At 35.4% G+C, this 25,337-nt stretch overlaps 1 protein-coding gene across 1 annotated transcript in view; it reads right to left on the reverse strand.

Moving 5' to 3' along the window:
* Positions 1-25,337, reverse strand: part of XRCC4 (X-ray repair cross complementing 4) — a 162,359-nt gene that overhangs the window by 48,181 nt on the left and 88,841 nt on the right. Inside the window, exon 7 of the mRNA XM_085528782.1 lies at positions 9,102-9,246. Within this exon, the coding sequence (XP_085384908.1) occupies positions 9,102-9,246 (145 nt within the window). The remainder of the gene's footprint in view (positions 1-9,101; positions 9,247-25,337) is intronic.

Raw genomic sequence — 25,337 nt, forward strand, 5'->3', positions numbered from 1 at the left:
AAAGTATAAACATGTAATTAATTTCATAAATATCTTTTTATTTTCAAAACATTTTTCATATGTACAAGCTGGGATGATAGCTACACAAAAATTATTATGAATAGTGTGACAGTTGAATAAAGTAAGGGATTTACTCAAGTGCTATTAAGTAATCAAGAGAGTCTTCTAGCGGTATTCTTTGTAAACAAGGATATTATTAATCCCTTATGGTAATTCCTGCAGCTTTTAAAAAGGTCTTGTTTTTGCTTACCTTTAAGGTAATTGAAACAGTGTTAAATTTTTTTTTAATACAGCTACAAGGTTCAATTTGCCCAATACTTTCTCTTTTTCCATATTCTTTTAGACTTGATGCACAAGAATGAGCTATATACCTTCTCATAGATAGCAACACTTATCAAAAAGATACTGGTTAATGTCGTGCTGAATCCTGATGCAAGTTGACAGAAACAGATGAGTTCTCTCAATGGACCATGAAAGTGCATTTGCTCATACCATATGCATTAGTCACAGGGTATAAATTTACAAGTATTTATCCATAAGGACCAGATTTGGAAATGTTCTAAACATTATCTTACTGTCTGGATTTAGTTCTTCACAGTTACGAGTAATCAATGAAATTAAGTAGGTAAAAACAAGTAGGCCATCTAGACATTGCCTTCATAGAGGAGCAAAGTCACTTTTTGGCAGGCATACTGCATGGGTTTAGTTCTGTAGTTTTTATATACAGGACTAAACACTTATTTTAACATAATAAAGAAATGGAAAACCCTTGCCACTCTAAATGGCAGCCTTGTAGTTTTGCATTACTTAGGTGAGACACTTTGGAGGAGTGTAGGAAGGAAGAAAATATCACTGTTTACTAAAAAGCTACATACAGAGAAAGGGCAATTAAAAAGATGGATAGCATCATGCTCTGAATCCCACTTCTGAAAAGACCGCACAAACTGAGCAGAAGCTGAGCAATTGCCTCAACGGAACAGGAGAATTTGGAACTATTTATGGAATAATTTCCCAAATTCTACTTTTTAAAGAGCTTTTCTCTGTAAGATTTTCTCCAGAATGTTTTCTGGGATCCATAATGAGTTAAAAGAATATTTATCTTCACAGACAGTTCTGCAATAAGGAATATTCTAATTTAATTCAGTATAGAAGGCATAGTTCATGATCAGTCTAATGAACAAGAAAAAAAATCTTGAAGCAGCTTTATCTCATTAACACAGCCAAACTTTCATATTCTTATGCACTATCTATTTTTAATATCAGGACTGAGCATGCAAGCATGATTGCATAGGCTTTCCATCAGTCTGGCCCTAATCTCCACCCAGTGAATACAACCTAAATCTTAGGCAGCTACATTACCTATTTCTTCCTTTAGAAGTAACATGAAAATAATCATTCCTGATGAGCTGTTTTAGGAAGTGTGTATTTAATTAACACCATCATCAAAAGTCCTTTACAGAAATGTTCATAAAAATAGCACATTTGCTGCTGTACACCAATCATGAGGAGTTATGGGGGCCTTTTAAATACTTCCTTCTCTGTTATTTTTAATAACAGAGTCCTTCTTTTCTTTCTTCCCACCCTTCCACTCAAAAGTCTAAAAATATTATAGCTTGCTCTACATCAAAAGACGGAATATTCTAATATTGCTAATTAGCTCAGCCACAAAGTCTTTCTTGTTTCTTACCTTAACTTACCCCTGAGAAGCAATTCTTTTGCTTCACGCATTACAAACACAAGCAGCAATTACTTATTAATATAAAAAAGGAGATAGTTAACAGAAATAATCGATGGTGCTAAGATATAAAAAAACAAACAGCATACCTAAAAGAGGTTTAAAATGTAAAATGTAATGAAAGCATTATTATGTTGTAAAAACATTACTAGAAAGGCAAGAGAACAAACACTGAAGGTTTACCAGAAAGGTAGTGGAAGAGCATACCATTTCCATTCTTAAAGTCATCTTCTTATAATCTCACAGCTACCAGTTTCATCAGAATACACTGTAGACTAATCATTTGAGAAATATATCTCACCAGATTTGGCACAGCAATAAAATCCTGCTCTAAAGAACGTGCCCTGAGAAAACACAGGGTATGCTCCTGCCAGCTCCACAGACTAATAACTTATCCATCAACAGTCAATTATTAGACTATTACTGGAGAGAAAAATTGGTGAGATGTGCTACAAACTACAGAGCTGAGTGGCTTTGCCCAGGAGAAATTGCCATCCCAAAGGTCAGCAGATAATGCTCATTTTTTCTGTGCCTCAGGCTTTCAGCCTTCATATTTTCCCATCTTTCCCTTGGGAACAGGGTGAAACGACGACGTGGATACCAATTCTTGCACTTTTGATGGAAATAAATCACCCCTTCCCACACGGATTGTGGAAGACTTTCTAATTATCTACCATTCTGTTAAAACAAAGAAAAAAAGGGGAGGGAAAAAAAACGAACAGAACAGAATGTCACCTAGGAGAAAGCAAAGGTAACTGTTCTGTGGTGCATTTATTTCTGCCTTGTTCATTCCAGATGGGCATAGAATTACTTTAGATGTTATGCTAATGCTTTTTTTTTTTTTTTTTTCCTTCTTTTCACAGACATAGCTGTGTGTTTTAATCAATGATTCCATTCTTTTGCCTCTGACTACACCCCATTTTTGCACTGCCACAAGTCATACAACACAGGTAATGAACACAACCCTTCTTTTCACTCAAATCTTATGCAAGATTAAATATTTACAGAAAACTTCTCAGAAGATTAGTATCACTTATCAGAGCTCCCATCGGGCCACACAAAGTTACAGCACAATCTTTAAGATTTGTGTGGGGTAGTCAAAACAGTCTATTTGGTAGGACTGGTGATCTACTGCTCCTGCCAGTGGCAAGGCAAAAAAGGAAGGAAAGAAAACACCCAAAGCTTAGTGAAATCATCTCCCTTATGAGGAAAGGCTGAGAGATGTGGGACAATTCAGCCTTGAGAAAAGATGGCTGAGAGGGATCAATATGTATAAATATTCTAAAGAGTGAGTGTCAAGAGGATGGGGGCCAGGTTCTTTTAGCGTTGATCAGATACAGAGCAAGGGGCAATAAGCACAAACTAGAACAAGGACAGTCCCACCTGAATCTGAAGAAAAACTTTACTGTGAGGGTATCTGGGCACTGGCACAGGTTGCCCAGAGTGGTTGTGGAGTCTCCTTCTCTTGAGGTGGTCAAGACCTGCCCAGTCACTTTTCTGTGCCACTTACTGTAGTACTGCTTGAGCAAGACGGTTGGACTAGATAATCTCCAGAGGTCATTTCTAATCCTCAGAGTTCTGTGAAAATTATTCCTGTTCTTCTTAAATAAGGGAATGCTAAACATGAATGAAACCCATAAAGGGGTTAATTCAGCTATTTGAAACATTTCTCATTTAATTGACACATTTCATCAATTGACACTGATTCTGAAATGTTGACTTCTGAGATATTTCTTAGTCTATTTATATTGCAACCTAAATGATTTAACTTTCAAAGGCTTTCTGAACACTGTATTTCATATATTTATGATGGTAGCAAAGAGCTCATTGCTCTGGTCCAGAGGCAATACAGTAATGCACATGTGCCTACACCGGTGATCACAGTCCTTTGTGTCACTCTGTGCAAAGCTCTGCCAGTTCTTTCCAATTGTATTAAATAAATACACTCACTTTATAAAAAAGTGGCAGGTCAACATGTACTCTCAGAAAGATCTTTCTTTATCATGGGCAACTGTGGTGATAACTTTATACTCCCCTTGGACCATGGGAGGTTATGGTATCATTTTCAGTGGGAACTAAATTTCACTTAGTTAAACCTTTTCTGGAAAAAATTACTTCACATGTGAGACAGTAATACTGATGTCTATGTGTAACCCTCCAGGAAACCCAAATTCCAGGATAAATCTATGTTTTTGCTACCTGAATCATACGTGGAGGCAAACCACATTTTAAATAAACTGCATGTTAAGAGCTTAAAAATGTGAGTCTCAAACAATAACTCACACAAACACAGAGAGGATCTCAGGGGGATTCCTGGCAAACCACAGGCTCTGAGTGCTTTTTGAGGGGTAGGAGGTTATCAAAAGAAAGACAAATCTAGCTTCTTTCAGTGCTGTAATATAAAGCTGAAAGGGTTTTTTTGTTGTTGTTTTTTTCAAATGAATGATATGTGTGGAAACTATAAAAATCTTTCAAAAATAAAGAAAGTGACAAGAGTATGAAAAGGGGGGAAAAAAAAGCTTGTTTATCATTAACAGGTAAAAACTATGCAGCTGATCCTACACACAATTACATGCGTGACTAACCTTAATAGATCCTCAAGTCAAGCACAAACCCTGAACGTGAAGACCGTAACAATCTTATTTAAAAACTCAAAGTAAGAATGTCATTCCCACTTTGGCCTCCCCCAGTGTAGAAACCAATGGCAATTCAGGTCGCACAAAACATCCTCTGCAGCTCAAGGCACTTCCAAGCACCCCGCCAGCATTCTGTCCTGAGTCTGAAGTTATCTTTACTTCCTTGACTCGCTTTGTGGTGAAGGTACATAATTCTTTCTGTTACCTACTTGCAAAATCTGATTATGTGTTCTTTCATGAAGATTCTTCTGTGAACTTCTAAATATAAACTCATCACTTCAAGTTGTCTGAAAAAGCAGTATTTGTATGTAAAAGAAGAAAGACAGCACTGGTGGAAACAACCTTCTTAAATTCAGTGGGTTAATAGCTACAACAAAATATTTCAGAAAAATCAAACAAGTTGAAGTCTATTTTCTTTGATGTAAATATAGGTCTGACTGCAATAGTCACTCAGTGTCGTTAATCAAAGCAAGAAGAGCTACACCAGCAGCAATCAAATTTAAATAGAGAAATACATTTCAAAGCACACAGAAAAGAAAAATAAGAATTTTTATGTCTAAGTGATTCTTCAGTAGTAAAAAAAAAAAAACAGATGAAAAATTGAAAACTTTTTCTTATTTCTGATTTACTTTTGTCTTAAACTACACACTCCGGCACTGCACTCTATTAGCTCAGATAATAGAAATTATAAAGAGTATTCTGTATCTAATCACTAAGCTTAATTCATAAAATGTTATACACATATATGTGTTTTTTTTCCATCATCTTCAGTAGATTTTATGTTTTCACAAACAGGCTCTAACATTTCTGAGGAAAATTATTTTAGGAATAATCAGCTACAGACAGGACTCAAGCTATATACTTAAGCCTTTATCTTCCATGGATATTCTGCACAGCTAGTTGTGTTATTCATATGCAGTCCCTTGAGAGATTTGGGTAATGCATCAATAAGCGTAACCGCTAAATGTGAATTGGGATTGCTTTTATTAATTTTTCTCCTCCAAGTATAAAATGCAAATTATGAAAAGTAGAATTTGCATCTTAGCTTGCCTTACATATTATCTCTGCTCAGCACCTTAGGAAATTGCCAGATATTAAGTTACAGTCAAAGCTTCACAAATACCATCACAATTAACTGGAATAAGCATAATTTTATTTTACTTCCTGACTCAATCATGCTATGAACTGTAAGAATCATCCTTTGTCACATCTTAAAAATGCATAAATTGTGAGCTATAGTTTGACTGCTATGAACTATAAGTAATGTCTGTCTTCCTAAAGATGTATTTGCTTTCATGATATCTCAGATTGGAAAGCAACCCACTGCAAAGACAGATAAATCGGCATCTCAGCAGTTCAGTGGCTGACTATTTATGCTGCTTTTATACTTCATCCTGAAGACAAGTATCTCAGCAAATAATTTAACAGTTAATTTAGCAAATCTTGTGGCACAAATCCTAGCTCAGTTCTCTGCTGATCTCATGGCCACACTACTTTCACTAAGCTTCATATTATCCAAGTTTCCTTAAAAAATTTATTTAAGCCTTGAATAAAATGCCGAAGTAATAATAGATGTCTATATAGACAAATACAATTCGACTCCTTTTACTGCCACAGCACCCACACACAAAGCATGAGAGGGACAGTGCTCCTTTTGCCCTAATTCCTATGTTAAATAATTTTTATTTGCATTCTTTTCAGAGTTCTTGGTCATATCTAAGTATATATTTTCATTCCATAAGACTAAATAATTGCCACATACCTCAAAATCCATAAATCTAAAATATTTGTGGAAACAGAATCCCTTCATTTGTCATGACTTTGTGTTTACTTAAGATGCTTTTAACTTTAAGCATAAATAGTACTTTCTTAGTAGACTTTACAATCTTAGAGGGAATAAATAAAATTTAAGTTATAATTCCTGTTACACAATTCCATGATGACTGTGTTGAAAAACACTGCAATTAAAAATAAAAAAAGAAATATGTAGTGAACCCTCAGGTCCTCATAATCAGTTTGGAAAGCCAAAAAGAATATAAGACAATCTAATTCTGCAAAAAGGTATTCTTTTCATTTAGGGTCTTGTATCAACTCAGTTATGATCTAATAATATAAAGGCAACATTATGCATTTGATGTTTGCTTTGTAATTGCTCTTTCATTGCCTAGCAAATATGAAGCAAGCACTGGTGATGTCAGATATACAGAAATCACAACTAAATAAGATTCAGTTTGTTAAAGCTAGAACTGTGGGATATGACTTTATCAGATAGCACCTTAAAGGATTTACATCACAGGTAAAGAATCAAATCCTTCTGCAGGTCTGTGCAGGAAAGTTCAGAAACACGGACTCAGTCACGCATTTATGAAGGTGATTACAATCTGTCATTTGATACTTCTGCCAAACAGAATTGCATGACATGCTTCCAAGATTTGTGCATCTTCTATAGCTTGTGATGGAACATTTCCAAAGGTGAAGGAGTTAACTTTTCTCCCTCAAAACAGACTGGAGTGGTCTACTTAGATTCATAATTTTTCACTAAGTGACACAATACTACAAAACATTTGGGGCAAGACCTCAGTGTACCACAGCTTGAGATAAAACCTTTCATGTCATGAAAGATCTAGCCATCTGTGAGTAAAAATTGTGGAAGAAGCTTCATAAAAATAGACATCTGTACTTACAAACAGGATTACAACACTAATTCTATATTTTCTGACTTCTGACAGGCTGAAGAGAAGTAAGAGTTATTAGCCAAAGAAATTGGCTGAACGCTTGATTAGCAGCCAGCAAAAAGACATAAGCTGAAGTTCAAAAAACCAAGAACTGAGCAGAAACAGTGAGTAAAATAATCAGCTTACCTTTGTAATTTTCCTGGTCAACAACGGGATCCAATAATTTATCATCAAATAAAGTACAAGTATTACCTCTGTATTTTAAATTAAATGAAAGATCCCAAAATATGTTCTAGTATTGAGTGATACTACTTTTGATTTCCAAGTCTATGAGGGATCAGAAAGAAGCATATGGTGTTTTTTTCCATTGGAAAAGGTATGTCTCAAGCCAAAACTGCAACCTGGAGTGCAAAGCAGTTGTTTACAATACAGTTCACACATAATAAATGCAAAAGAAAAGCAGGGACAGGGACCTGGTAGAAAGAATGTTTTGTTTTTTTTTAAAACTAAGACCTAAAAGATGACAAATTATGCAGTAGCCAGGAAGAACTACTCTTCCAATCCAGCTTTGACTTGATTTTACAAGTGCATTAGAAATGCTCTACAAAGTACGAAAAAGCAAGTGCTGCTCTATTTCTCTAAAATTTGCCTAATTTAAAGGAACTAAAACACAAATATCAATATCAGGTCAGTCCTTCCCCAAGGCAATGGACTCAGAGGATTACTCAGCCCAAGGCTTTTTTGTTCTCCTTTGTTATCGTTCACCTCTGTATGTTATCCTTCCACAATCGATACTAAAAAAAGAGTGAAATTGTATTTCAGGCAAAGACAGCCAGAGTCTCAAAATCAAACTGTCTGACTGCACTCAATTGGCAAAGGGTGTAGCTCACTGTAATATACAAGATTCTAACAGCATGGAAAAATAGAATTTGATATTTTCTAGCCTGTTCTAAAAACTAATATTCTTTCACTAATAAAACAGAACTGCAACTTTAAATATTCACTGCCAGCACCAAGTTACAATCGTTCAAGTCAAAATAAGATTATTATCTTGCTGTTTTAAACAGAAATCTTGGGAAATGTGTTTGCAGTCTACCTGTGTCTATGGCTGCTTAAAGAGTTAATCACACATTACATATTGCAGGTAAGAGGGTGATACAATAATTTTCAAAATAAATTTACCATGGATTTTAAAAATTATCCATTTCTGAAGAAAATATCACCAATCACAGAGATGCTCTGAGGTAATTCTATGTATAACCTTCACTTAGGTTATGTAAAAAATATTTTCACATGTTAAGAGCAACACAGAAACAAAAATATTTTTATTAAGTGTTATAAGCTCTGATCCATTGTCTTGAAGAGTGGTTTATTTATTTTTTATCCCAAGTGATCTTATTTCTGAAAGAAGTCTATCTGGGTCTATTAAAAATGGTACTGTGAATTTATTTCCACATAAATTATAAAGAAAATATAACAAGATCACTGAAGTTGGATGGGACCTCCAGAGATTCTCTAGCCCAGTGTCATTTCTCAACCAGAACAGGTTGCCCAGGATGATGCCTGGTTGGGTTTGTATTCTATCCACAGACATAGACTCCTGAACCACTCTGAGCAACCCAGTCCTGTTTGATCACCCTCAGTGCAAAGAAAGACAATCCTAATACTAATTCCAATACAAAGCTTAGTTCAAGATCCCGAACCTAGTTTGATGCTATGAGTGAATCTTTCTGTGACTGCATGGTTACCTAGTAATCCACAAAATGCCATTCTAGTAGGCCTCAGACTTTTTGCTTAAAATTATCTGAGTCACTTAAATGTACCTTATAATTGTCACTTCAGAGATGTTCTAAATGGAATAACTCCTTGGGCCTAACTACATTTAATCATTCACATCTATTCAAAGCTGTGCTGAATATGTGTAAATAACTACAAAATAATGCCACAAACCAATACTTAGGTACTCTGAATATTACGAAACTGCACAAGAAAGCACAAAAAGAACAAGTATTTATAGATATAGCAACACTTTAGTACATTTTGAAAATGACTTACTTTTCCTTTTCTAGCATTTCTGTCTCATAAGTTGATATCTTAGCTTCTGTCCCAACAGGATTTACTGTTCTTTGTCTTCTCTTTCGTCTTGGAGCATTACTGATGACATCAGGACTACCCAGTAGGGAATCTCTTCGTTCTGGTGCTGCCAAAAGGAAAAAGAACAAAGTTAACCAAAGTCCTGTAGACAAAATACTAAAGGAGAATTCTTAAACTATTTTTTAAAATTATTAAAATTATCATATTGCTAAAATGGACTCCAATTTGATAGCAGTTGCTTTCAAAACAAAGTGATTATATAAATGGAAATTCATAAAGATCACATTTAAACTAGAAAGATGCACTTTCTTTGATATTTTTATGTAATCACTGGAGAATCAGATGAGCAGTTTTGGACTACAAGCATACTGATAGTCACCTGTTTCCTCCTTTTAGATTCTCACATGTCCCACCAAGATACTATATACAGCCCAGTTTCACCAACTTGAAGTTAATCTTTGCAAACTACAAATTAATTGGGAAATACATTCATACAGAATGGGAAGAAAGGAGCTTGGATGTTTTGCTTACTGCATGGTTTTGTTCAGAGCCCTATGTCAAGACAATACACAGTCAGAATGCAAGAGTGTTATAGAACTTTTAATATCCATTAGATTAAGTCCTTGAAAGAAGCTTATCTCTGTAGCCAAGTGCTGTGTTATGTTATATGGTAGTCATACAGCTAGCACAAACCACCAACCCATAAATCCTTAGGGCTCCTGCGTTTCTACCCTATAGGCAGAGTAGACAGCCTGGTGTATGTACACAGAGGCAAGAAATCACCCATCTGGAGCAAAACAGTGCATAAAGGTGCTAACACCAGCTTATCAATCTACCCATGGAGCAGACGGCCCTGATTCAGAGTAAATCCCTCAAATGAATAGAGTAGCTGTAGTTTGAAAGGAATAGAGGGACAATTCCTAGGTCTTCACAATATGAAACTGGATGACCTGTGTCCATTGGCTCATCTACTTAAGATTAGTAGGCTGTATTCACATACAATTTTAATTTGCATCACTACCACATAAGCTACAACTACACACATGGTTCATATTTATATTACTTCATCAAGCAAATTCATAAAAGATGCTGTCTCGATTCAAAAGCAATCTCCTCTCTGCTTTGACACTTATCTACTTGAAGCCTGAATATCAAGAAAATTACATTCTTCCCTGAGCAAAAGCACTCCTTCCTTTCCCTTAACGTTGCTGCATGCTCACAAGATATGCAGGCATTTTTATTTCAGGCATCAACATTTGCTAAAGTGCTTTTATTTGGTATGCCGGCTTTAAAAATAAAATCTTTAATTACCTTGAAATTTAAAGATAATGACATCCAGAGAAGCAAGCATTTCAACTGAAATATATCAAACAATAATGTAGTGACTGAGGCTGATGCTATTATGGTAACCTTCATGATTATTACTTTCTGTGTGTTTTAGGAAGGTTTAATCTTTTCATGAATGAAGGACACCATAATTTGAAATTCTGTATTCAAGGTTTTTACTGAGAGTAAATAGTGGGTCCCAGTTTTCATTCTTTTCACATTTGTTATTCAGCTCTTCAGAAACTGAAAGAGGCTGAAAATATTCAATAAACGGTTTTTGTATTTCTCAAAAAAATGGTGTTTCTAAGAATATTGCTAAATGAAACATGCAGAAGCTCCCTAGAGCCAATGAGACTATTGCTTACTGTTAAGTAAGTGCTTAGACACTGGAATCTCCTAGCTTTTACCAGCAGGAATAATACTTATATATACTTATATACTTGTATACAATGCTATACAGACTTACAGATGGTTGTGGAGTGACAATAAGAATAATGTGACATATTTCCAAAGTACAAGTTAATTAATGAGTTTCAAAGTCCGGTACAGACAAGGTATGCTGTCTACAACAAACATTTAAAAAGGTTAAGTTACAACCTACTCCTTTCCACTAATCTTTAACTAGCTATGCATACTTTTCCAGTGCTAACTGTTAAAAACATTTTCATGGCTGTTAGTTACTATTTAGTTATCAGTTACTTACAGCACTCTGAGGGTAGGATACTGAATACTTATACTAGTACTATTTTGTATGTTGCAGTGCCAGTTCCTAAAGTCAGCCTCTTCTTAATTAAGATACATAAAATAGTTTACGGTAAAGAATTGAGCATACATCAACAAATTCAAATAATTTAGTTATCACAGACCATATCCTTCCTTGTTGCTGTCTCCTCTCAGTCTCCGCTTTGTTAAAAAGTAGATAAAAAATTAACTGCGTATACAAAACTAAAACAATGCTGATGTTAAATAATGCCTTTGTACTTCTAATAGTGTAATAGATAATGGTACTCTGTAGACAGGCACTTATGCTCAGGATTGCCTAATATTTGTGTTCTTCAACTGTCCCACTGATGCTCATGTGAAGAAAATGGAAGAAAAATGTCAGTCTTTGCTGTAAAATGCATTTATTTCCCAACTTCAAGTTGGGAATGCAATCTCATGAATAGCAAAAGACTGGCTCATACATAAAAATTCATCACCAAAGGCTTTTTTACTGTAGTTTGTTTTTAAAGCCAAGCTACCTCTATGGGCAGAACCACTAACGGAAAGATGGTATACACTTGAAGCTTAAAGTATCACACATCATCATAAGACTCTAAAATCATGCCCACTAGTGCTGCCCAGAAGTGAATGCCATTAAGGGTTTCATTTCTAGTACTTGACTAAAGGCCAAACAAAGCTTTAGAAAAATATTATTTATTGCTTGATACAAAAGCATTTGGAATAATGAGATATATCTTGAATATAAACCTAATTTTTCATTCTGAAATCTTTTTTTCTTCCTGTCTAAAGTTCAACACCATTTTAAGGAAGTAAAGATCCTTTACTTCTCACTAAATTAAATTTCTTACTATGAAATTATACAGTTCAATATGAATTACTGTTATACTCCCGAGAAAACCTGTAGCAATTTCCATACAGGAACAAGTGCTGTATGATGAAAGTCAGTTAATAAATCCTATAAAACAACAAAAGTTGACCAAGAAAAAGATATGTTCCAAATATAGCATACCTCTTGAAGGTAAATAGTCAAAAGAAGAAATATCGACATGATAGCAATAAAGAGAAACATCATTTAAGCATTAAAAAAAATATTTGTGCAAAGGCTGAAGATTTCAAATAATAAAGTTTGCTACATTCATCGTCATTTTGAAGAGTGTTATGAGACAGACAGAAAAAAAAAAGGAAAATACAAACAGAAGATACATCTTCCCTAATGCAGGAAAAATGCTCAGTACTCACCCCCAGAGAGTCAAGAGTCTTGGTTCACAGAACGGTGCACTCATACAGAACAGTTCTGGGCCCACACTCCATGCTGTAACCCTGGCACCCTGGCTCTACCTGGGTAACTGCTTGCCCCAGCCAGTACAGAGCAAAATCCTTGCAGCAGTAAACTGCTAACAGTGAGATGGGGCAGACAACTCAGTTATCTGCCAGCACAGAGGCTGTGTCTGAAAATCTACAGAGAGAACAATTTTCTATGTTTTCCCATTTATTAAAATAATTAAAAGTAAGCTTCATATACTATTTTCAAATTATTGGGAAACTATCAGAAGAGAAAAAAGAATCTCATATCAGAATTAGATCTCTGAAGATACTAAATAACTATTACTATATATTATATAATTAGATCTCTATAAATACTATAAATAGTTTTGGACTGCAGTCATCTCTGGTTCAATAAGGGAGTCTAAGCTTGCATTTTTTTCATGTAAAAGAGATGTTCAAAATGGCTGAGTGAAGCTCAGTCTAGGTCTAGTAAAGTAGTTTCCAAAGCACTAGTTGATGAGACACCCTGACTCTTGAAAACCAAAGGTATTTAAAAATGAGTATGTGTAGTTTACGTAAAGATACATAGTTCAGTTGCATTTTAAGAAATAAAAACAAGGAAAAGAAAACCCCAAACTTCTATTCAATTACATTAACTTATCAGCTTGGAAAAAAAAGCACCAACTCACATTCATTCTTTGTATATCATCACCTGTAATGAAAATTCTACAGCTCAGAAGCTCAGATATGTCTAATTGCACACAATAGCACTGAACTCACACGAGAAAGTAGAATCCAGCCCTTCTTTGATTACAAGCTCTATTCTCATTAAAGGACTAAAAGCAATATTGAAATCTTGGTAAACATGGGAAAAGGTGAGCAGAACTTCAGCAGAAATATTTTACGTTTGAGCAACTTGTTTGCCTATAACGATTTATCTTCACACATGTAGAAAACACATTCTCAACACCTGAATTCCTGCAAGCAGGTTAAAAGTTGCAGTTTATAAGAGTCTACACATACGAAACATAGTCATGGACATAATTTTCCATCACGTCGCACTGTTAGAATATATTTAAGACATAAGAAAGGATCTCCAGACTCTAAGACTTCATTTAATTCATTCAAAACATCTCTCTGTGCTGCTATGCATGCTCAGCTAAACTGCTTCTCATAGTCTCCTATTAAAACCATTCTAATTGTATCTTGAAAATCATCCATTGCTGACTTTTAATGCAACACAGGTGAAAGCAGAATCTGGATCTTTCTATTTACTGTTGAAGATGACACCAGTGTTCTCATTTAGTTTTTCACCTCTCTTATTGTCTTTTTGCTTCAAAAACACTATGGTTTTGATGACCTTAAATACTGTTGTTTTGGTTGGGTTTTTTTTTTTCTTTTGTTTTTTTTTTTTTCACTTGGTAAAATTGCTTTTTAATGTTTGTGTCCCTCAGGCTGCTGAATTACATTAGAATGGGAAATGTCTTTTCCAAACAGAACCCTACAGTCATAGACCTCACAGAATTAGTTCCCAGGCTTACAGTGCTGGACTGATTTTGAGTTAATCAGTTACTCCAGAAATAGGGAACACTGCACAGTAAAATACACTTAAACAGCCTACTGCCATCAGCTTTATGTTATTGAATTATCAGGACATACGACCGTAATTCCAAAACCAATTCCAAAGCCAAATGAGTTCAAGGAAAATTTACATTTCTGGCACAGCCCACTAAATAAGACTTATTTAGTACACTAACTTGCTTTGCTCACAATAAGGGATTTGAAGTTAGAAAGAAATGTTTTCTATCTGGATTGGAATGGACAGGAAAAATTAGCAAAGGATATAGACACTTCATCTTCAAGAAAAGAAATATCTTTTATTTAAACCATAGAGATGTTATACGCAGCAATACAAAAGTCTGCCAGTTTTAAATTCTCTTATGAATGAAAATTTACCTGATTCCTTTTCTTTCAGAGTAATAAGGACTCATTCCTTCAGGCCTCTAAGGTCTTACAAGCAGTTATCAACATTTCTTCACATGACCAGACACTAATACTGCCATAGGTCCCTAAGTTCCCCTCAGAGTCCCCCCTCTTAACAGAACACTATTTCCCACCTGAATTCCACCTAAACAGAGGTGGAATGTGGTGACCAACAAGACTTTCGAAGCCTGCTGTCTCTCTTCAACACAGCAGATGAATTTACTCAGAATTATTGCCTTAATCAAGGACCCTGGTATGTTCTTTGTGACATTTTCCTTAGAAAGCCACCTACAACAATTAATACTTCTTCTCCCCCTACCCTAGCACAGTGTTGGCAGCAGATAAACTGGCCTGAAAGCAGAAGAATTCTCACAAAACAGAGCACACTAGGTCTGTGTGTGACAGCTGCTGCCCAAGCCACCAAATAGTAAAAAAGAAAAAAAAAGAAAAAGCAAAAAGGGAGCAAAACTCATCACTTTAATCCCTGACTGTAGTGTAATTATGTGGTTTCTCAATCTCAGCTTAATTCCCGAAGGATCACCATAGCTGATAATAATTAGCATCTCTTTGACATTCTCAGCAGAGAGTCTCCTAAATGAATGGGTATTGAAATGAATGTGTCTGACTGATGTAGGCAATTCCTATAAAGTAGGATTAAGTAATTTCTGACAGGCAATTTAGGAAATATTACTTCTACCTATGCTAAAATTATCCTCTACAGCACACACATTTTGGACATAATTTTCACAAGGAATAGATCATATAGGTCACACAAAGGTCCAAAATTACACACTGATACTTATGGTTTCTACATATGCTTTGGTGAAAGTAGCAGGAACAAGTCGCTATTTCAATTTTATGTAAGTAGAAAGAATCATTCTCCAGCCTTTTTTTGTTCTACTTTTTATTTCATTCTTTGTATAAATTTGGCTATACTGTGCCATAATCCTCTGGGGCCAAAAGGCAGTTAAGCTTGCAGTTCTATAAATTCTCTGTCAGTCAGTTATTAACATTTATTTTTACAAAGAATATCTCCATGGGAAGTGTTTATGAAGACACGTTTTAAAACAACTCCAGCAAAAAAAAGTTTAGATCCAGCTATACAAAATGTATAAATTGTATCCAGCTCAGTACGGAAGTTTATATTTCACCCTGAGAGACAGTATTACCACTGACAACGTATACCGAGCCCTCTGAAAAGCCTGTACTCTTGCTCATGTCACCCTCTCTCAAAATCTCTTTTTCTTTTACAGTTTAAGTGTCTTTTTAATTAAAAAAAAAAACAACTATTTCGAAACTATAGGGAAACTTCTCATGTTTTAATAAAAATGTGGGTGACATATGGTTTCCTTCTCAGTGCTTATTTATCTGAGACTGCTCAACTGTTATTAGCACACATTGTCTTGAAGCTATATGACAAAAAAAAAAAAAAAAATCAGGCTAAATTTTACAAGCAAATAAAAATTTTTGTTGAGATGAAAGAGCCTTTTTCGTATATCAGAATATGAGCAGGGAAAAAAAGGAATGAGTTTTCACAAATGCCAACAAAGAATCTGAAATCACTCATTAATTTTAATAATCAAAATCTCAATCCCTAACAGAAATATTTATTTTAAGAACACTTTGATATGGTATACTTTAATGGATCATATGTACCTTAATAGAAGAGAGATTCATTTTCAATTATCCTGAAAAATGTACATTGCTACAAATACTGTAGTAAAGTCATAATTCTAAAGTCACTCATTTTATACATCGTCAAAGGTTAAAATCTATCAGTGACGCAGAGTTCTTGAAAGTCCTTATACACAGCACATGATGTCTCTAGTTCCCACGTATCAGTACTTCACTTACAATGTAAAGGTGAAAGCTTTACAATATCCTTAAAAATCCTCTGAAATGAGTCACAGGTAGACACTTAATTAAGTAGAGGTGAAAGCGAAGAGATTGCTTTTGCAATATCTGAAGCCTACTAACGATTAAGTTGCTTTCCCTGCTTTATTTTTTATGGGTGCTTGAGAGAATCAATGGCATTGCTGGTGACTCAGATGTTGTTGTGATTTCTGACTGGCCAAAGGCAGTTCAGTAAAGCTGCTCAGCAACAGCATGCTCCAGCCTTTCAGTATTCATCAGGAAGCCCAGATTTATTATGTGCAGTTTTAGAAATGTTTTTCCATCTCTTGCCCTCAAATAATTTTCAAATCTGTACTGATGTTGCCTGGTGAAGCTCATTTCTGTGCACCATGCTTGGATGTACAGCCATCTAGCATGCCAGTGCATTCCAGCTCAGGCAAGAGCACTTAAAAAGTCTTCATGCGTAAAGGTTTTGATGAGCTCACTGTCCCGGGTGTGACTATTCACTGCAGTCATTCTCTGGAGTCCCTGGATGTCCTATTTGGATCATCTGTACCACCCAGGGTGGAGGTAGGAGGCTTCTGAATAGCATTCCCAGGAGATATTAAACAACATGCAGGTCAACTAAACAAAACAACAAATCAAATAGATGGAAGAACTAAAAACACGAAGCTATGAAAAGCTTTGGAAAAAAATGCTGTGCTGTGATCCTTCACTTAAATGTGATGTAATTGGAGCCCAAATAATTTCTCACTATTCATGTAAAACATACACCTCTTGACTGAAATTCCACCCAACACTGGCATCACTGCTGCTCCACTAAATGCTTCTGATGTCTACAACTAATGCTGCCAAGTCCACCCAGCTGATCCTAGCCCTGGCACTGACAGTGTTGAGCTTCCAAACATCATCTCTGAGGTTATCCCATAAGTCAGACAGTACGCCTTACTGTGCCAAACCCCTAGATGTACGCAACCAGACATTTGAAAGCTGGTCCAACAGAAGAGTTTGAATTACAGGTAATTACATTACTTATTTACCAAATTTCAATCAGCTAGGGATTTCTTTATTAAGAGATCACGCTACTAACTTTTATGTGGAATGGTCATTTGTAATGCTACTTAAGATATGTGCGTAAAATATAGCCCGCTTAGAAGATCATCATCTTGACACACTGTTTTTTTAGTCACAGAGCAATCACAATGCCAGAGATCTACCCACTGGGTACTAAAGGTAGTCTTTGAAAAACAGAAGTGCAAACCAAGGTCATAAACTCCATAATGACCTGGAGTTGCATCATACTGCTTTGAAATAGTTGGAACTTAGAATTTGATGCCATGGGAATGCCTTCTTTTGCCATTAAACAATTTTTGAGGAGATCGGTGCAACACAAGGGAAGCTACAAGCTGTAGTAACTGTGGAAATTCTATGTTTTCATGATGGTGGCATTTTGTATTGAATGAATTACTAACCTCTACCAATAACTTCATTGTGTACTGTCTTCTAGTCCACCCTCAGATTTTTTATTTTTATTTTTTTTTCAATCATATTATAAACTCCATAATTGAACATTGTGGGTATTTTTGCTTTAGGTTCATTAATGGTGGAAAAATCTAAAATAAGAATCTGTATTTATATGTGAACTTTAACTCCATGTAGCTTACTACAAGTTAGTAGTGAAGTACAGTAAAATCTACACAGAGATTATTTCAGTTCAGAAGCTATTTTGCCAGTCATGGTACTTACATAGCAACATAAATATTGTATGGTTCTATCTGTTCAATCTGAGAGATAAGATGGACTTCAGGATTCAAAGTCATTTACTCTAAGAGTTTATACCAAAAGTGACACAATCACTATGTCTCTTCATAAAAATGTTTTTAATCTTGGAACCCCAAGATGGCTATAATAAAAATGTCCCTACATGCAAACATACATAATTAATGATTGAATAAAGCATAATCATTCAAAATTTCATCCTCAGAGGAAAAACACTGAGAAAGCATTAAAGGAATAAAAAGGAAATAAAGCATCGCCCACAGTTTACACAGTGGTTCTGTATCACTAAATACTAGAGGTAGCCAAAGATGCTCATAAACTTAATATATAAAAATTACTAACATGCCTTTTACATCTAATTCTCCACTTTTGCTTCTACCCATGCTTGTAGCAACTAGAAGTCACAATTGCAATCGGCTGTTTTGGAGTTAATATCAGTTTGTTTAATCTGATCAAGCCCTGGTAAACATTTGTTAATGATTACATGTTGATGCTTAAGCCATCTTCGGCTACCTACATGGGGGTGAAATCTCTGAAATCTCTCAGAAGAATTCAGACTTAATATCAAATCCCCAACACCTACAGTATTCTAATGTCCCATACTGCAAAGAGATTTCTAAGGCTCAAAGTTATTCACCATATAGCATTACAAACAGGAGGACAAGGAATTTCTTGATCATCCCAACACCTTGATGAAAACTGATGATTCAGTTCCTTGTGTGTAAACTACAAGCAATGTTTACCTGCTTTTGTAAAATATCTTGTTGTTTAGAAATAAGGAACATACAAGCCTGGTCCAAACAATGAAAGCACATCTGTAAACATCGAAGCAGATAAGAGGCAGTATCACTACAGACATTTACAGAAGAGATTACTACAGAAGAGATTACTACAGAAGGGATGTTGAATACAGAAACAAGAAAAAAGAATGACATGCAGCAGCTGTGGGCTCAATGGACAGTAGATGGTACCTTCAGAAGTTTATTGGTTGTGGTCTTTCTGGAGAGTAGGGGTATACTAGACAACCTATCAAAGATTTCTTAGAATGATTCCCTGGTAGTTCCAATAGAGCATGAAGGCATCTTACTGATATACTGCACCAACACTGACAGCATAGTCAGCAGAAGTCGAGAGCTGCATACGGAGAGATGACAGGGCAGGAACACTAGAAGCTGAGTCCTCTGTGGAGGAATCGGTGAGTTCCGGGTCAAGAAGGCATGACAATCTGGCCTGCTTGGTTAAAAGACACTCAGTCATGAATATACTTTGAATCTTATGGCCCTGTGAACCATTCCATTGGCCATCAACATTTTTTAACATGAAAAAATTTTATAATAATCTACCTATCTATGTCAACAGATAGGAGCTGAAAGAATTAAATCTAGCTAACATAAATCCAACAGTACTGCTGACAGGATCAAAGGTTATGTCACTACTGCAAACAGTGAAGTTAAGAAGACAAAAAACAGTCTCACGAAGATGAAACTGCCAAAGTACTCAGCATCTTGAATAACGAACTGAAATGCTGGGAAGTTAGATATAAATCCATAAGACATTATTATAAAAACCTGTGCTTTGCTTTAGCATACTCCTCAGTGATGACTACTGACAATTTTCAGTGAAGCCTGTAAGATTTGGTACTGCTTTCTTTTCTATCTTTCCACCTTTCCTTTTTCTCACTCAGGACGAGTGTACTGAGATGAATGATAAAAGGTCCAAGCCCAGAAAGTGACTACACAAGGCTCCTGGCAGAATTACAGCAAGACTCCAAATCACTTACTGCAAGAGTGATTTCTAGAATATTTATATCTTGCAATTTTGTATGCATATACCTATTGTCTAAATTTAATAAACTTATTTCTATTGTATATATATATATTTCTTGTTGTACAATCAATAGATACACTTCCAAGCTCTGACATGCATTTTTTAATGTCTGCTATGAAACAAGAAAGCTGACCTGAGATGCCAAATGTCACCAACCAAGAATAAAGTTCTACTTAAAACACTGGTTTCCAAGAACCATTTATTTCTATTGAAATAAACATAAAACCCCCACTGAATCAAAGAAATACCACAAATATTCCTTAGAAATCGCTGTTAGCTGTTTTTTTTTTTTTTTTTTTTTTTTTAAATACACTGTTCCTAAAAGGCTTTTCATGCTGTGAATTTAAAGACAGCAATTATGATGTCATTATGGCATATCTTTATATACAGCTGCCATTAGGGTCTTATAATGGATTCAGAAATGATGAACATAGAAGGTGCACGTGTCTCAGTCAGATGTGACATTAACGTTTCTTATGGCAGATGCACTGGTACAATTTCAATCAACATCACCAGATAATTTTGCTGTGGAAAATGCTACAGGTAATTTTGGCTACTCTAAGAGGTTCTGAGAATAAATTAAAACAAATTCAAAGATCTCAATCAGTACCTTGAGAGCAGCAGTACATTAATATTTATTAATGATAATTTATGATTATGTTTGAAGACATTAATGTACAGCTAACACACATTTATCAATTAACATGTTTTAATCTGAATAAAATAGGCTGGTTTAACTCATCACAACCTATATTTATACTTAGAATCTTTTAAACACTTAAAACATAATACGTAACACACATGCACATGGCACAACATTACATTTTATTCATCATTTATTTTTCACTATGAATGGATTATAACACGTATTATTGTACCAAGGCCTGGTGTTTACATTCTGACCCAGGCTGTTTTTCTTTACCTAGTCTCTGGACACTGGCAAAGCTCTATTGATTTGGCTGGGCTGCGCATGAGCGCAAAGGTCACCACTAACAGGTCACAACTGAAGATGTAGTCAAAAAGGAGCGCGTCTTCATAATTCATGATACTGCTGATTAACAAACACATTCTTTTTGCCAAACGGGAAGATATTCAGGGGAATTTTAAAGGGCAACGATGGTGGAAGACTATGGCAAATAGCTTGGCCCCACATTGGTTAGGCAATTCAGATATACAGTCAGGATGCAAGTTGAAGTAATTGTGTGGTATTAAAATAAATCATAGCCAGACTCGCCATAGAAAATTGGCTTTTGTTCCCTGTGATCTACTAACTCCAAGATGGCTTTTCCATATGGCAAAAACTGCATGCCAAAGCAGAAGAAATAGGATCCTGCCCAGAGCTGTTAGAGTTACATATATTTTTCCCTAGCAGTCAACAGGGCCAAGAGTGACCATGCAAATTCTTTATTAAAATGGGAATTGACTGATTGTTGATTACCTTATACAGTAAATCCACTTCATAACACAAGACTGTATTCACATCTAGGAAACAAGTAATTTTCTTCTGATGAAGAATCTTACTGCTAAATCTGATACACCATCCTTTTGCAGAATGCAGCATCAAGACAATTTATTCAATAGCAGTTTGTACTGGCAAAGATCAAGTAAATTTCCTTACTACTCCTACAGTAAGCAGCGATTCTCAAAAGATGGAGTATCTATAGATAGGGAAAACATATTGTTGCTTAGTGTTTTAGGAAAGCTCAAAAAAGAAATCTACACAGAAGGAGAAAAGATTCTTCTATGTTAAATACATTTTGAAATGTCATTAGACTGAGAAATTTTTGTGCTTCTTAACCACCAAAAATTAATTTATTAAAATCCTGTGTAGGTTCGAACACTTTCCTGATATTCCCCCTTGCAGCCACTCTAATGATAAGTTGGCTTCATTATGAAAAGTAATACAGTCTCTCTGTAACTAAAGAGAGCTTGAAGTAAACATGATTTAGGTAAATAATCCTTTCCCCACTGAAATTCTTAGGTTATCAGAATAGCAATACAGAAAATGAGTGAAGGATGGGAACCAAATAGATCTCCATTATATAAAGAAAAAAATGGAGATGCATGTAGATCTTTCATGCAAAAAAAAAAAAAAAAAACAAACAAACAAACAAAGAGATTATTTCATTTAAGGTGAAAATTAACTTTGATCATCCATGAAACAAAATAGGTGGGGAAAAGGCAGAATGGCAGCATCTACTTTATAAGAGAGCTGAAAATGCGTCTGAAAATTAATTCAGAACTGGGTGGGTAACCATGGGTTCTAAAACACAGGAATAAATAACACACATACCCCATCAGATTAAGAAAAAAATACTCAGAATGCTAAAAACAAGTACAATTTACACTGTCAAACTGATCTAGCTAAATTTGGGTTTTTTTTCCTTTGATACGCTGCAACAGGGAGAACAAAGAAACAAATCACCATGATATAAGCCACACACTAACCCATAGCAATTAAATACCATAAGAGTTGATGTTTTCAAATACGGAATGTTGGTGGGTAATTTCTAGCAAAATTTGTTTACAATATTAGAAATCACGCATGACTTTATAATGACATTTTCTGAAGTAATAAGAAAAAAAGAAAAAAAAAAAAAAGGAAACTTAAAACAGAGAAGAATTTTGGAAGTCATATTTTCTCACATTACAGACTACGTTTACAATTATTCCAGCCATTGCATGAGTACTGTATCATCTGACAGTATGATTCTTAGAAAAGAAAGCATTTATATTAATTAGATTTTTGGCCTTTAACAAATATTATCTTCAGCCGTCTTAATACTTGTTTAGTAACGTATGATTTTCTTTGAATGCAATGGATTAATTATTATTTGGTTTGTATAGTTGACTTGAGAAAAGAAATCACCGATTCCAAATCAGACATTTAGAAGTGTTTCCTTTCCCTGTGTGCTCACATTTAACAAACAAAGTCTTCACAGTACTGCCTTCTGTCAAACACTCACTGATACTGGCTGTTATTTTGGCAGTCATTTTCCCAGATAACCAGCTCTGATTAGACTCATGGAGCAGAATATTATGCATAAGAGCAAATACATCAGAATAAAGTTCAAAAGCGCAGGAAGATTCATCTAATCCCTGCCCATGCATACCCTGTTGTGAACAAGACTCTCTTTGTTGATCAAGGAAAAACACATTAAAACACCCAGAACTGAGTATAAAATACTAATGTGAATAACAGCTGCTAAGATGACTAACACTTTTATTACATATTCAGAATTGAACACTACGGTCAGAAACTAAGCCAGAATAAACCAGAATAGCCCCTCTGGAAGTTAATGGATCTATAATGAATTACACCAATTGAGAACTCAGTGTATTATTCTGAGATGGTTTGCTGGGGAAATACACAAAACAAACAAACAAAAAAGGCTAATTGTCTGTGCCATGCATGAGCATAGAATTTTAAACTTTATTTCCTGAAAAGACAGATGAATAACGATTATCTGACAAGTGACTGGAATACTTCTTGACATTTTTTTTCTTTTGCTAGTAGAAGCTATAAATAGAAGTTATTTTAAAAGAAAAAGGTATGCTAATATTTTACAGTAGAATCCTCTTCTCCCAAAAATCTCCTAATTAACAGGGAGAAAATCATCACCCTGCCTATCCCATCAGACACCACATTTTAACTTGTTAGCACAACACATTTACCCCAGATCTAAAGTTCACTTCCTTACAGTAAGTCTTTCTCAAGCTTGAACAAGTCAAAATGAGCTGTACGGCCAGATCCAACCACAGAGGACATTCCCAGTGGCTGCTGAGATCTCAGCTCATGCAGCTAGCCGCTCTCCTGCATGGTTGTGTCTCAAGGAAGCCACTTAAAGAAAAAGGTATTATTACATATCTTGTTGATCTACTCCAGTAGCCTTTACTAAAAAAATAGTGGTATTTTCTCTAGAACTTTTATATTATTTATTTTATTTTATTTTATTTTATTTTATTTTATTTTATTTTATTTTATTTTATTTTATTTTATTTTATTTTATTTTATTTTATTTCAAATTATAAAAACTGCTGATCTCATTAACCAGGGATATCTACAGAAAGTACGGGTCTTCTGTTCTTACCAGACAATGTGCTCAGGCTCTTCCTTAGCACAGACCACCGCATGAGCTCAGCAGTTCAAAACATAGCTTTTTCACAGTCAGGAACTTTAAAGTTTCTTGGGTTTGAATGCAACAAGGAGATGACTTCTTCTGCAATAGTACCACAGATTTAAGTGTCTTTGTGCTGCCATTTCTGAATGGCAGTGGCAACAGAGCAAAGTCAACCGGACAGCAACATGCCACACTGCTAGTGTGAAGGGCCTGTGTTTTGTTTTGCCTTTTGGTTTCCTATCCCAGACACTGGATACAGTTATATGACACAGGTCACAGAATATTCCCCTCATTAGGCCAAAGATATGGCCCTAGTACGGTTTTCTTTAGAAAAAGATTTAAATAACATACTTCAAGTATAAAATATAAACATCTCCTAAAAGTGCCTGCTTATCTGGATGCTCTGTGTAACTCTTAAATATCTGTTACTTCAAAGTACACAGGAACACTCACAGAGTTGGCCTTTCTTTGTACATAAGAGTACCTTTAATTTCCCTAAACATCAGTCAAGCCTCACAAGCAAGGCACTCACTGAGGGATGACACACTACCTACTGTGGGGTTACTGCATCTCTTCCATCATTACTTATGTTGTCTTAGGGTATAAGCAGGGAAACAGTAAACCAGCTCCTCTTCTGAGCTCTCCACAGCTTTAGTGCTACCTCCCCAGAGACAGAGCATAAGGTAGACAAAACCTACCTCCTCTCAGGAGGCAATGGGAATGATGCTTCTTCTTGAATTAAGGTGTAATTTTCCATTCTTACTTCTCTAGATTATTAAAATATAATTATGCCACAAAGCTGGTCAGAAAGTACTCGGCTACTTAAACATCTTTTTGATGCTAATGTGCCTATAAAGAGGTTTCTTTCACTAGGTGTTTCCTAAACCAAATGCTATAACCATGTACAGAATAAAACATCACTGAGCAATCCAGCAGCCCAAAATGTAATATAATTCATTCACAGGAGCACTAATGGGAAACCATTTACAATTTTGACCTTGTGGATGCTTTCTGAGAACAACTGACATCAAAACTCATTATTTAATTTCAAGGAAATTGAAAGAACTGATAGCACTAAAAAAAATTCCCATTGAAAATCGTGAGGATCCTGCCACAATTCACAGACAAATGACTGTGATACAGTTCACAACTGTGACTTCACGCTTGGTATGATCCAGTTATGCCATCAGGCTGCAATCGCAGGGGTCAGGTTCTCAGTGTAAGGCTTACCTGTGCAGCAACACTTTTCATTTCATTCTCAAAAAACTAGTTTTGATGCAGGTAGGTGGAAAATGGAAGGTAACACTTCCATCTCAGC

Source organism: Coturnix japonica, chromosome Z (genome assembly GCF_054131305.1).
Source record: "Coturnix japonica strain WE chromosome Z, WE-NBRP24, whole genome shotgun sequence".
NCBI classification, from domain to species: Eukaryota; Metazoa; Chordata; class Aves; order Galliformes; family Phasianidae; genus Coturnix; species Coturnix japonica.